General features: G+C 45.6%; 1 protein-coding gene and 1 long non-coding RNA gene across 2 annotated transcripts; one reads left to right on the top strand and one right to left on the bottom strand.

Moving 5' to 3' along the window:
- Window positions 1-4495: 4495 nt before the first annotated feature.
- On the top strand, window positions 4496-7066 carry LOC309516746 (sulfotransferase 1C4-like). Its single transcript, XM_082195558.1, has 4 exons — window positions 4496-4679; window positions 4910-5004; window positions 5812-5992; window positions 6824-7066. Exons 1-4 carry the CDS (start codon window positions 4586-4588, stop codon window positions 6934-6936), a joined length of 483 nt encoding a protein of 160 aa, XP_082051684.1. The 5' UTR covers window positions 4496-4585; the 3' UTR covers window positions 6937-7066.
- Window positions 7067-9265: 2199 nt separating this feature from the next.
- On the bottom strand, window positions 9266-12772 carry LOC309516963. The gene is made up of 2 exons (XR_014213096.1): window positions 12619-12772; window positions 9266-9954 (listed from the first exon to the last, which is right to left on the bottom strand). It is a non-coding gene; the product is annotated as an uncharacterized lncRNA (long non-coding RNA).
- Window positions 12773-12956: the final 184 nt, after the last annotated feature.

Raw genomic sequence — 12956 nt, forward strand, 5'->3', positions numbered from 1 at the left:
GCGAACAAAACGCTCAATCAACAGGATATCTGAAAATGGCCTGGCTTAAGAGTGTGAACACTGCTTCAGATGGCCAGATGGCAGGAGTCTTTGGGCAGATCCTGATTCCACCCAGTTACCTGCTGCATCTCCTGCCTCCCAACAACTCCTGAGACCTTCCCTGCTGTTTCATGATTATACAAAGGGAGGAGGCAGGGGCCACGCAGAGCCCTAAGGCCTGAAACTGGCGCCAAATCCTGCTCAGCCTCTTCTGGATTCCGAGATGTCACCAGGTCTGCTTTCAAGCCGATTTTGTGCAGTGTGTAAACATGTTTAGAACAAAGGAACCCAATCAAACTTGAGATTAGCCTGGCTTGCCCAATATCTGGTTGTGCACCACTCTTTGGGGACCCTACTATACCCAGTCACTTTCACAGGTCTGTCCTGAATCCCAGAAGACTAAACTAGAACAAGCCAATTCAGAAACCAGAAAATTCTTTACTATGTACTTGCCACACCAGGCAATATTATCACGATTGTTTCTTGTCCAAGCACCTGCGTCAGGGTTTCATTTCAGTGCTAGGTACTTCAGGAGTCGCTTTCCTTAGCCTCCAACTCCCCATACTCCGACGGATGTTCCTCAGGGGCTTCGTCCAGTGTGTTGCTTCTCCTGACGGCTGCGTCTTGGCAGTCATCCAGGCAAAGATTTCTCTCCCTGTCCTCCTTCTCCTTTGCCCACCTCTGTAGCACTCCTTGCGGCCAGTTGAGTTGAGTATAGTACGTTTCGACTGGGGGGGCAGAAGACCTCAGACACTGACAGCGGACATTTGCTCTTAACTCGGCCAGTGCTCTCAGGGGATGGCGGAGCCTCATCAGGCCCTGTGGTTCTTGGCTATTTTTGTCTGGCTCCTTCCCAAGTCTTCTGGCTGCGTCTTTTGGGTGGACCTGAGCCAACTCCCTGGGATCTGCGCCTCTGGATGGGAGCTGATCAGAACGTAATGATTGTTCAGACCGGAAAGAGGCGGAATCCATGATGCAACAGGAGAGGAGGCTGCCTTGGTTATCAAGGTGTGGAATTGGTTATCAGCTATTCTTTTGTACAAGGATTGTGGCCACCACAGCGGCTGAGGGAAACCTTGGCACTGGCTCACACAGCTGGTGGAAAGTTTCTGGGGGGGAAATTAGGAAAATTAGAAGCAGGTTACCTAAACGATCGCCTTCTACTATATCAGGGGTGGGGAACCTCAGGCCCTCCTGCCCCCAGGCTGCCCTGCCTCCTGGACCCCTCACTGACCCTCCACCACCCCTCCCTTAGTGAATTTTGCCAGGCTGGAATTGTATCCTTCGACTGCAATGAACTTTCTCGCTTGCATGAATGAAGGGCTGTGCTTGTGTAAGGACCACTGGTTTTCATGTTCCTGCTTACCGTCAGTGCCGGATTTACATACAAGCTAAACAAGCTATAGCTTAGGGCCCCACTCTCTTGGGGGGCCCAAAAAAATTAAAGGAAAAAAAACCTGGATGCACATTTCCAAAATAGAAGATGAAAAACAAATAAAATAAAATCTAGATACAGCAAATGGCTTTAGATACCTATTAGGTCCATAAATTACCATATAGTACGTTTCTGAGCACAATTCAAAGTGTTGCTGCTGACCTTTAAAGCCCTAAACGACCTCAGTCCAGTATACCTGAAGGAGCGTCTCCACACCCATCCTTCTGCCTGGACACTGAGGTCCAGTCCCGAGGGCCTTCTGGTGGTTCCCTCGCTGCGAGAAGCCAAGTTAGAGAGCCTTCTCGGTAGTGGCACCCGCCCTGTGGAACACCCTCCCACCAGATGTCAAAGAGAAAAACAACTACCAGACTTTTAGAAGACATCTGAGGGCAGCCCTGTTTAGGGAAGCTTTTAATGTTTAATAGACTATTGTATTTTAATATTCTGTTGGAAGCCGCCCAGAGAGGCTGGGGAAACCCAGCCAGATGGGCGGGGTATAAATAAATTATTATGATGATTATAGCATACATTAAACACAAAATACAGTGGCAATTTGTTGCTGACAAAGAACAGCTGGACATATAAAAGGGCCCCATTGCCTTCAGTAGCTTAGGGCCTCATCAAACCTAAATCTGGCCCTGGTCACAGTATACATGTGAAAATGGTATCCACTGAAGTACTTCCTTTTTGCTTCTCTGACTCCACTCACTTACTGCATCTGGCTCCTCCCATCATTGCTAAGTGGCCTAAGGTCACCTGCATGGGTGAGATTCCCCACCCTTCCTCTATATGCATTCAGCAGATCCCTGAGATTGTCAGAGGAGGCTTTGCTGATGGTGCCTGAGCTGTGCAAGGCCACCTGGGGGTAACATTCCCTCTGGAACGCTCTCCCACCTAGGACTGGGGAAGCACCGACTGTTGGGGGCGTCTGACTTTTACTAAAAACTATATTGTTTGCTCAGGCTTTCCCAGATGAATAGCACTGATCCTACTGCCCAATACCATTTGTTGATATCTGTAACATTGGTGGCGGTTGCGTTTTTAATTCTTTAAATGTATTTTTGTAAGCTATTTTTGCAAAAAAAAGAGTATTTTTCTGTGTATAAGTTGCCCCCATATATAAGACGCCCCCTATTTTTAGGCACTCTAATTTAAGAAAATGGGGGGAGGGAGATTGCCCTGTGTATAAGATGACCCATGGTTTTTTGCATAATTTTAAAGTAAAAAAACCTAGTCTTATACACGGAAAAGTATGGTATATTTGTCAAAACTACATACAAAAAATGTGTTTATTAAAATAAATTCACACTAAAATGTGAGGTGTGTTTTTTTCCAACACACAAATTTCAGCAGAAATGTGGAAAACTGAATTTCTGGTTATAAAACTGAGAAAAGGAGAGAACCGCAACTGACATGGCTCACCTACCCCTGTGAGGAGTTAAGGAAAAGAGATGGTCTGCCAATTCACGCGTAACAGGCCGGGAACACAGAGGGTGCTGGTGCCAAGTGTTTTTGTAAAAGGTTAACATAATAAATAAAAAATGCAATAAATAAATATTACACTGAGAGTAATTACAAAAGGGAAATAAATTACCACAGAAGTGGTGTTTACTATTTTACTGGGAGTGGTATTTTACTATTTTACTATCAGAGGCATTTACTATTTTACCGGGAGTAACTGTTTCTTGGTGAGGAGTTAGTATAACCTAAGTTGAAGTAATGATATTTTCCTTCCTTCCCACAACATAAGTTCAAAATGGATCAAATTCAATTTATTTATACCCACTCTGGGCAGCTTCCAACAAAGATTAAAAATACATTAAAACATCAGTCATTAAAAACTTCCCCAAAGAGGGCTGCCTTCAGATGTCTTCTAAACGTCAGATACTTGTTTTTCTCTTTGACATCTGGTGTCTTTGACATTCTTATCGTCTCCTCTATGGGTGCTGCTACGTGTCCTTGTCTTCGAACTCTTTGCCTCTCCTACTTTTAAGGCTCGCCAGGTTCTGGAAGATGGAGGGTCTGGAATGCTTTCTAATGACTGCATGTCAGCCAGTTGTTGCTCTGGCTTTCCCATGATTTCCCAACTTTCCCCCTCATCTGCCTCTGAGCTGCGACCTCCCTCAACCCCCTGTTGTAAATCCATACTGTCTTCCTCCTCCCTGGAAGGTTCAGGATGGGGAGGCGGTCTCCACCATTCCTCCTCTGCCCAGTCCCTGACAGCAGTTAAAATAGATTGAAGTGTTTTTTGCAGTTTGGAAAGTGATGGGGATATCCACTGCAAAGTTTGGGGTGAATGAATGATCAGCAGTGGGGAAATGTATAACCACCATGCAAACGAAACAGGATGGATGCCGTTGTTGTATAACCTCCCTGCACACAAATAAGAACAAATGCTCTGTGAAGACTGTAATGTGGGTGCTTCCAGATGACCTGTTAATATATTGACCATTCATCCTGATTAGTTTTGCGGGGAGCTTAGCAGACATAGATTTAGTGAGCATTCATCCTGACTTGTTGTGGGGAGGTTAGATGATGTTGCATCAAAGCAAGAGCTAGTCCACACTTTCCAGTACTTTTCCCCTTCACTTTCCTTATTGCAAAAAATCCAATAGTTGAGGGGATGCAGGTTTGTGATGCAAGACTGATTGTGGCTGAAGCAGACCATAGCATTTTGAGGACTTTTATTTGCTGCTGTGTCCAGCTGAGAAGTCGGGGGTTGTGTTTAGGAAAGGTTACAAAGCTTCCCTGAGTTGTTGGGCAAGTTGTAGGGAGCTGGTTTAAGTCTATGGAAAGTGTGTTGCTTCCAAGGCAACTATAATCATGCAACCTGAATATTTCTTTACACGACTGTCATTATTTTTGGTTGGCATTCAGTTTGGAAGCACCTCTTGTGTAATGTCTGTATAAACTTTGTGCAAGCAAAGGAAGGAGTGAAAGATGCTGAAAAGAGGATACTTGGGTGAGCTAGAGAAGTCCTACGTCTGTCATCTTGGTGCTTCCTGGAGAAAAAGCTTGTTAATGACTGAATCTCCTAGTTAAATGCATTAATATCTCCCATATGTCTTCCCCATTCAGTTCCTTTATGTGGCAAGGAATGCCAAGGACTGCATGGTGTCCTATTTCCATTTCCAAAGGATGAGCAAGGTGGTACCTGCCCCCGGAACATGGCAGGAATATTTTGAGACTTTCATGGCAGGCAAAGGTGAGTTAAAAACAATGCACCCTTCCCTCCTAATCTTTTTGATTCTAGCAATAATGACAACACTTTGCGCGTGTGAGAAAGTTAGAATATGGAAAAGGTCAGATGCAGTTGGTGACAGTGTTTATAAATTGCATTTGGTGGTGATGTTAGCAGCAGTAGCATTGTGTTTTTTTGCTCCTGCTGGGGGATTTGTCACTGTGCTCCTCATCACCCAACTCTGTGTCTTCCAGTGGGCTGGGGCCCGTGGTACGATCATGTCAAAGGCTGGTGGAAGGCAAAAGACACACACCGTGTGCTCTACCTCTTCTATGAAGACATAAAAAAGGTGAGCAGATCGGGAAGGTGGTGGGGCCTTCTGGACAGCATCCCTTGCGGAGATCAGACTCTGGCAATAGTGCAGGGATGATGTGGAGTGAATCTGCATAGGGGAGAAAGTGTCAAAAAGCCTGTCCCATCTGCCACACCCAGAATGAATTGCTGGTGAGAATCAGATGGCGGCTCTGTCGTCGCCTCTCCCTCATCTCTTGCCAAAAGGGAGCAGGAAGAGGCTGCTAGTAAGCTGGGGGTGGGACAGCTCCACAAACATATTTGCCTGCCTATCCTTGGTCTTCTTTCTCCACCTTCATCTGCCATTTCATAAGCTTTCAGCAGATCCTGTGTTGTGTCTCCAACCCTGGTTTCCAATCTTGCCTACTTGCCTCCTCCTCCTTGTTCTATGTTAGTAATACCAGGCCTGATCCTGCAGACACTGCTCACATGTCCCAGGTACCGTTTGACACTTCAGCAGCCTTCACCGTGGCCTATAACCAGGAGGGACGGGAGGACTCAAGGTTGAGGGGGACTGCATTTGAGGGAGGACAAGAATACAGTGACCACAGCAATAAGCCCTGCAAACAAGGAATAAAACCTGTTAATGTGGTTTCCTTCTGGCTTTTACACTATTATGAGGGAGGTCTCCATGTTGGCCAGTTTGAAAAAATGGGCAGATTGTGGAAGATTTACAAGCAGATCTGTCTGCTTGGGACACCAAAGCACTTCTCCTAAATGTTCTTGTTCTCAGCACCACCCTGCCCCTTCCCGGCGTCCTTTTTCTCGGGCCAAACCCTGCTGCACTTTCTCCATCTCCACACAGGACCCAAAGCGTGAGATCCAGAAGGTGATGCGATTCATAGGGAAGCAACTGGATGAGGCGACCGTGGACAAGATTGTCCGCCACACTTCCTTCGAAGTCATGAAAGACAACCCCATGGCCAACCGGGCTGGCGTGCCCATCTCGGTCATGGACCTGTCCATTTCCCCATTCATGAGGAAAGGTATGGCTTCCCTCTCAACATCTTTATTTTGGACGGTGCCAACTAAGCTCAACAGGCAGAATGCTGAAATCCCACAAGTCACGTCACCTGAAGGAAACGGGCATTGTCTTAGAGGGCCCTCCAGAATGGTGTTTTAATGTTCATTGGTGGTGGGTTTATTCATTGTTCTGCGATGCTACTCCATGTTTGCTGTCTGGAAGGGTATAGTGAGGCAAAACTGGAACAAAAATGAACCAGAACGTTTGTGGTATAAAAAGTTGCAGGATTTCAGTTGTGGAAAATGAAGCAGTGTGACCACTCCAAAATGTTTGTGGGCGCACACAGCATTGGAAGTGGTATCTCGTGTGACCACAAATCATCATGAAAATACAGTGGTACCTCGGTTAAGTACTTAATTCGTTTCGGAGGTCCGTTCTTAACCTGAAACTGTTCTTAACCTGAAGCACCACTTTAGCTAATGGGGCCTCCTGCTGCTGCCGCGCTGCCAGAGCATGATTTCTGTTCTCATCCTGAAGCAAAGTTCTTAATCCAAGGTACTATTTCTGGGTTAGCGGAGCCTGTAACCTGAAGCGTATGTAACCTGAAGCATATGTAACCCGAGGTATCACTGTACAAGAAGGATATCTAAGTCTCCAACATATATAGACTTTTTCTTCGAACATCCCCCCACGCCCTTGCAAAATCTCTCATTGAGGGATTACTGCTACATCCTAACGACATTGAGCGCTGTGAATATACCCACCCTGGTAGTTTATGGGGCATAATAGCAGACAGTGCCGTTGAAAACTTCTCCCTATTACGATGAGTGGATTGTGTGTGTTTCTTTTATAGGGACAGTTGGGGACTGGAAGAATCACTTCACGGTGGCTCAGAACGAGCGGTTCAATGAAGACTACCAAAGAAAGATGGCTGATACTACCCTGACATTTACCATGGAGCTCTGAGAGCCAAAAGTCCAATGTCAGAATCCCTTAAGAGGATTCCCTGAAAAGTGAAGGCTCACCTCAGCCAATGTCCTCAGGGGGGTTGCCTTTTCCAGCAGCACTAATAAAGAAAAAGTGTTTTATAATTTCATAGGCTGTATGTTTGGATGCTTGATTCCATGTGGGTGGGGACACGGCTTTCTGCTTGGTGGCATTTCCTGATGCACACTGTGGCATTTGCTTTCTGGTGCAGAACTTGGTACATCTGTGAGGCCCCTAAAAACTCCAGCTTTCACTGAGAGAGGTGGGAGAAGTTTAGGGCACTTCCAGCCTGTGACTATTTTCAGGTGAGATTCAGCTTTAATTGCACAGCCTGAATTTGCTGGCATGTGGCTGAATCTTACCTGAAAATTGGATCACTTGATATGGAATGACCCCTCCTGTAAAACAAACCCAATTCCTCAAAACATCCTATTTCTTGCAGTGATGGGGAAATGCCCCAGAAAGTGAGAGATAAACACTTGCTAACCTCCTCACAAACAAATATGGGTGAGAGCTCATTCAATACCCAGTGTTGGCTAACCTGTCTGCAAACAAACCAGGATGAATGGCCGATAAACAGATCTGGAAGCTAAGCTAGTCTCTTCACAACTGAAGAGACAAGTTCTTACGAATGTGAGCACAGCATTTCTGATTGTCCTGTTGCTATTTTGGTGGATTCAGTCGGTAAAGCTGTGCAATTAAAGTTGCTTTGCAACTCTTGCACAACAAATGCACTCTCCCCACCAAAAATCTCAGACTTTTTCTGATAAGTAAAGCAAAATGTTTGTGATCAAGAGAGGGAAATGCAAGGGAAAGAGTGAGACAGCATTTGCTTGATGCAACGTCCTGCAACTGCCCCACAGTCAAGTCAGAGTTGTTATAAGAATTCTAATGTCCTAAATATAAAATAAACGTTCATAAATGTACAAGGCAAACACATACTTAAGTATATAAACCATGTGTCTGAAATAGTACAGGAGAGCAATCCTGAAGCTATTTTGACTCTCCCAAATTGACCTTAATTATTTCTATGCAAGGAGGAAGGAAATGGGGAAAAGCTTTCCAATCGTCTTTTGCTTACCTGTCTTAAGGGCATATTTGTGCAGGAATAGGGTGAGCCTGTGACCTGGTTTCAGGAAAGTATTTACCATCACAAAAGAATGGCCATGCTGCCCAGGTAAAGCAATCAGTGACCATTAACAGATATCCTGGCAAACAGGATTTCTGCTGTAGACCACCGGCTTCTGTGATGTATGTATGTTGTTTCGGGGGGTGGTCTTGAGCTACAGGGTGGGCAATTTTAAAAGTCTACTGTATTTTTCGCTCTATAAGATGCACCAGACCACAAGACGCACCTAGTTTTTGGAGGAGGAAAACAAAAAAAAAATAATATTCTGACTCTCAGAAGCCAGAACAGCAAGAGGGATCGCTACGCAGTAAAAGCAGGAATCCCTCTTGCTGTTCTGGCTTCTGGGATAGCTGTGCAGCCTGCATTCGCTCCATAAGGTGCACACACATTTCCCCTTACTTCTTAGGAGGGAAAAAGTGAGTCTTATAGAGCAAAAAATACGGTATATAAGGGCTTGCGCACCATTGTTTGGGGTTCCTCCTGCATGTGGTGAGTGAGGACCCTGTTGCAACAGTTTAATAAAGATCAGGCTTACTAGCTGCTTTGCTTCTCAATATTCTCTGGTTGGCCTCTTGTTATTTTCTCCTACCGATGGAGAACCCAGTTAAGGACTCTATATTGGCTCTTAGATGCCCCATAAGGGAAAAAGAGCAGGTTTTTTCTATAACAGTGAATGCTCAATAAAAAGCCGAGATCCTCTAACGTCCCCACACATTTTGTGCGAACAAAACGCTCAATCAACAGGATATCTGAAAATGGCCTGGCTTAAGAGTGTGATCACTGCTTCAGATGGCCAGATGGCAGGAGTCTTTGGGCAGATCCTGATTCCACCCAGTTACCTGCTGCATCTCCTGCCTCCCAACAACTCCTGAGACCTTCCCTGCTGTTTCATGATTATACAAAGGGAGGAGGCAGGGGCCATGCAGAGCCCTGAGGCCTGACACTGGGGCCAAATCCTGCTCAGCCTCTTCTGGATTCTGAGATGTCACCAGGCCTGCTTTCAAGCCGATTTTGTGCAGTGTGTAAACATGCTTAGAACAAAGGAACCCAGTCAAACTTGAGATTAGCCTGGCATGCCCAGTATCGGGTTGTGCACCACTCTTTTGGGACCCCACTATACCCAGTCACTTTCACAGGTCTGCCCTGAATCCCAGAAGACTAAACTAGAACAAGCCAATTCAGAAACCAGAAAATTCTTTACTATGTACTTGCCACACCAGGCAATATTATCACGATTGTTTTTTGTCCAAGCATCTGCATCAGGGTTTCATTTCAGTGCTAGGTACTTCAGGAGTCGCTTTCCTTAGCCTCCAACTCCCCATACCCCGACAGATGTTCCTCAGGGGCTTCGGCCAATGTGTTGCTTCTCCTGACGGCTGCGTCTTGGCAGTCATCCAGGCAAAGATTTCTCTCCCTGTCCTCCTTCTCCTTTGCCCACCTCTGTAGCACTCCTTGCGGCCAGTTGAGTTGAGTATAGTACGTTTCGACTGGGGGGGCAGAAGACCTCAGACACTGACAGCGGACATTTGCTCTTAACTCGGCCAGTGCTCTCAGGGGATGGCGGAGCCTCATCAGGCCCTGTGGTTCTTGGCTATTTTTGTCTGGCTCCTTCCCAAGTCTTCTGGCTGCGTCTTTTGGGTGGACCTGAGCCAACTCCCTGGGATCTGCGCCTCTGGATGGGAGCTGATCAGAACGTAATGATTGTTCAGACCGGAAAGAGGCGGAATCCATGATGCAACAGGAGAGGAGGCTGCCTTGGTTATCAAGGTGTGGAATTGGTTATCAGCTATTCTTTTGTACAAGGATTGTGGCCACCACAGCGGCTGAGGGAAACCTTGGCACTGGCTCACACAGCTGGTGGAAAGTTTCTGGGGGGGAAATTAGGAAAATTAGAAGCAGGTTACCTAAACGATCGCCTTCTACTATATCAGGGGTGGGGAACCTCAGGCCCTCCTGCCCCCAGGCTGCCCTGCCTCCTGGACCCCTCACTGACCCTCCACCACCCCTCCCTTAGTGAATTTTGCCAGGCTGGAATTGTATCCTTCGACTGCAATGAACTTTCTCGCTTGCATGAATGAAGGGCTGTGCTTGTGTAAGGACCACTGGTTTTCATGTTCCTGCTTACCGTCAGTGCCGGATTTACATACAAGCTAAACAAGCTATAGCTTAGGGCCCCACTCTCTTGGGGGGCCCAAAAAAATTAAAGGAAAAAAAACCTGGATGCACATTTCCAAAATAGAAGATGAAAAACAAATAAAATAAAATCTAGATACAGCAAATGGCTTTAGATACCTATTAGGTCCATAAATTACCATATAGTACGTTTCTGAGCACAATTCAAAGTGTTGCTGCTGACCTTTAAAGCCCTAAACGACCTCAGTCCAGTATACCTGAAGGAGCGTCTCCACACCCATCCTTCTGCCTGGACACTGAGGTCCAGTCCCGAGGGCCTTCTGGTGGTTCCCTCGCTGCGAGAAGCCAAGTTAGAGAGCCTTCTCGGTAGTGGCACCCGCCCTGTGGAACACCCTCCCACCAGATGTCAAAGAGAAAAACAACTACCAGACTTTTAGAAGACATCTGAGGGCAGCCCTGTTTAGGGAAGCTTTTAATGTTTAATAGACTACTGTATTTTAATATTCTGTTGGAAGCGGCCCAGAGAGGCTGGGGAAACCCAGCCAGATGGGCGGGGTATAAATAAATTATTATGATGATTATAGCATACATTAAACACAAAATACAGTGGCAATTTGTTGCTGACAAAGAACAGCTGGACATATAAAAGGGCCCCATTGCCTTCAGTAGCTTAGGGCCTCATCAAACCTAAATCTGGCCCTGGTCACAGTATACATGTGAAAATGGTATCCACTGAAGTACTTCCTTTTTGCTTCTCTGACTCCACTCACTTCTTGCATCTGGCTCCTCCCATCATTGCTAAGTGGCCTAAGGTCACCTGCATGGGTGAGATTCCCCACCCTTCCTCTATATGCATTCGGCAGATCCCTGAGATTGTCAGAGGAGGCTTTGCTGATGGTGCCTGAGCTGTGCAAGGCCACCTGGGGGTAACATTCCCTCTGGAACGCTCTCCCACCTAGGACTGGGGAAGCACCGACTGTTGGGGGCGTCTGACTTTTACTAAAAACTATATTGTTTGCTCAGGCTTTCCCAGATGAATAGCACTGATCCTACTGCCCAATACCATTTGTTGATATCTGTAACATTGGTGGCGGTTGCGTTTTTAATTCTTTAAATGTATTTTTGTAAGCTATTTTTGCAAAAAAAAGAGTATTTTTCTGTGTATAAGTTGCCCCCATATATAAGACGCCCCCTATTTTTAGGCACTCTAATTTAAGAAAATGGGGGGAGGGAGATTGCCCTGTGTATAAGATGACCCATGGTTTTTTGCATAATTTTAAAGTAAAAAAACCTAGTCTTATACACGGAAAAGTATGGTATATTTGTCAAAACTACATACAAAAAATGTGTTTATTAAAATAAATTCACACTAAAATGTGAGGTGTGTTTTTTTCCAACACACAAATTTCAGCAGAAATGTGGAAAACTGAATTTCTGGTTATAAAACTGAGAAAAGGAGAGAACCGCAACTGACATGGCTCACCTACCCCTGTGAGGGGTTAAGGAAAAGGGATGGTCTGCCAATTCACGCGTAACAGGCCGGGAACACAGAGGGTGCTGGTGCCGAGTGTTTTTGTAAAAGGTTAACATAATAAATAAAAAATGCAATAAATAAATATTACACTGAGAGTAATTACAAAAGGGAAATAAATTACCACAGAAGTGGTGTTTACTATTTTACTGGGAGTGGTATTTTACTATTTTACTATCAGAGGCATTTACTATTTTACCGGGAGTAACTGTTTCTTGGTGAGGAGTTAGTATAACCTAAGTTGAAGTAATGATATTTTCCTTCCTTCCCACAACATAAGTTCAAAATGGATCAAATTCAATTTATTTATACCCACTCTGGGCAGCTTCCAACAAAGATTAAAAATACATTAAAACATCAGTCATTAAAAACTTCCCCAAAGAGGGCTGCCTTCAGATGTCTTCTAAACGTCAGATACTTGTTTTTCTCTTTGACATCTGGTGGGAGGGTGTTCCACAGGGCGGGGCCACTAGCGAGAAGGCCCTCTGCCTGGTTCCCTGTAACTTGGCTTCTCGCAGCGAGGGAACTGCCAGAAGGCCCTCGGCACTGGACCTCAGTGTCCGGGCAGAATGATGGGGGTGGAGTTGCTCGTTCAGGTATACTGGACCATGGCCGTTTAGGGCTTTAAAGGTCAACACCAACACTCAAAGAGATGCCATGGCTGAAAGGAGGTTGTGCGTGTAAGAGAGATGGGAAGCAAATGTAACCAGGGGAGCCTAATTCATGCCTTATCAGGAAACAAGGCAGACAAAACAATGGTTTTACGCATTCACTGTTTTCTGCCTTCCTGAACATAATTGTACATCAGTTTTGCTTCCTTCGGCACACTGGTCCCAAACGAAACCGGTTCCTACGTGAACATACATACCTATGTTAAATGATTTGCAAGAGCAAGATCCCTAGCATCCCAGATTGCCTTCACATCCAGTTGCCTCCACATCCAGAAAACACCTGTGGTGGTTTTGAAAGCTTTTATTACCAGATTGAAGGGTGGGGACAGCTGCTAGGACTTAGTACTCCTTTGTTGCCATGACAACTGAAAGTCCCTTTGCTGGTTGCCAAGACAATGAAGTTCCCATGGGGATGAAGGTTCCTTCCCTCAAGCCCAACCAGATCTGATCACCAGAAGGTTGGAAGCACCTAGAAATATTGCAGGTAACTTTTGCCTGATGGCTAAGAATTTTCTAGTCACGACAGCATTTTCAC

The sequence above is a fragment of the Podarcis vaucheri genome (assembly GCF_965113315.1).
Source record: "Podarcis vaucheri genome assembly, chromosome: 13".
NCBI classification, from domain to species: Eukaryota; Metazoa; Chordata; class Lepidosauria; order Squamata; family Lacertidae; genus Podarcis; species Podarcis vaucheri.

Bases quoted from the DNA above. Each gene is read 5' to 3' on its own strand.
- LOC309516746 (XM_082195558.1), top strand. From the start codon at position 4,586: ATGGTGTCCTATTTCCATTTCCAAAGGATGAGCAAGGTGGTACCTGCC. The intron at 4,680-4,909 runs GTGAGTTAAAAA...TGTGTCTTCCAG, and splicing joins GACTTTCATGGCAGGCAAAG to TGGGCTGGGGCCCGTGGTAC. The intron at 5,993-6,823 runs GTATGGCTTCCC...TTTCTTTTATAG, and splicing joins TTCCCCATTCATGAGGAAAG to GGACAGTTGGGGACTGGAAG.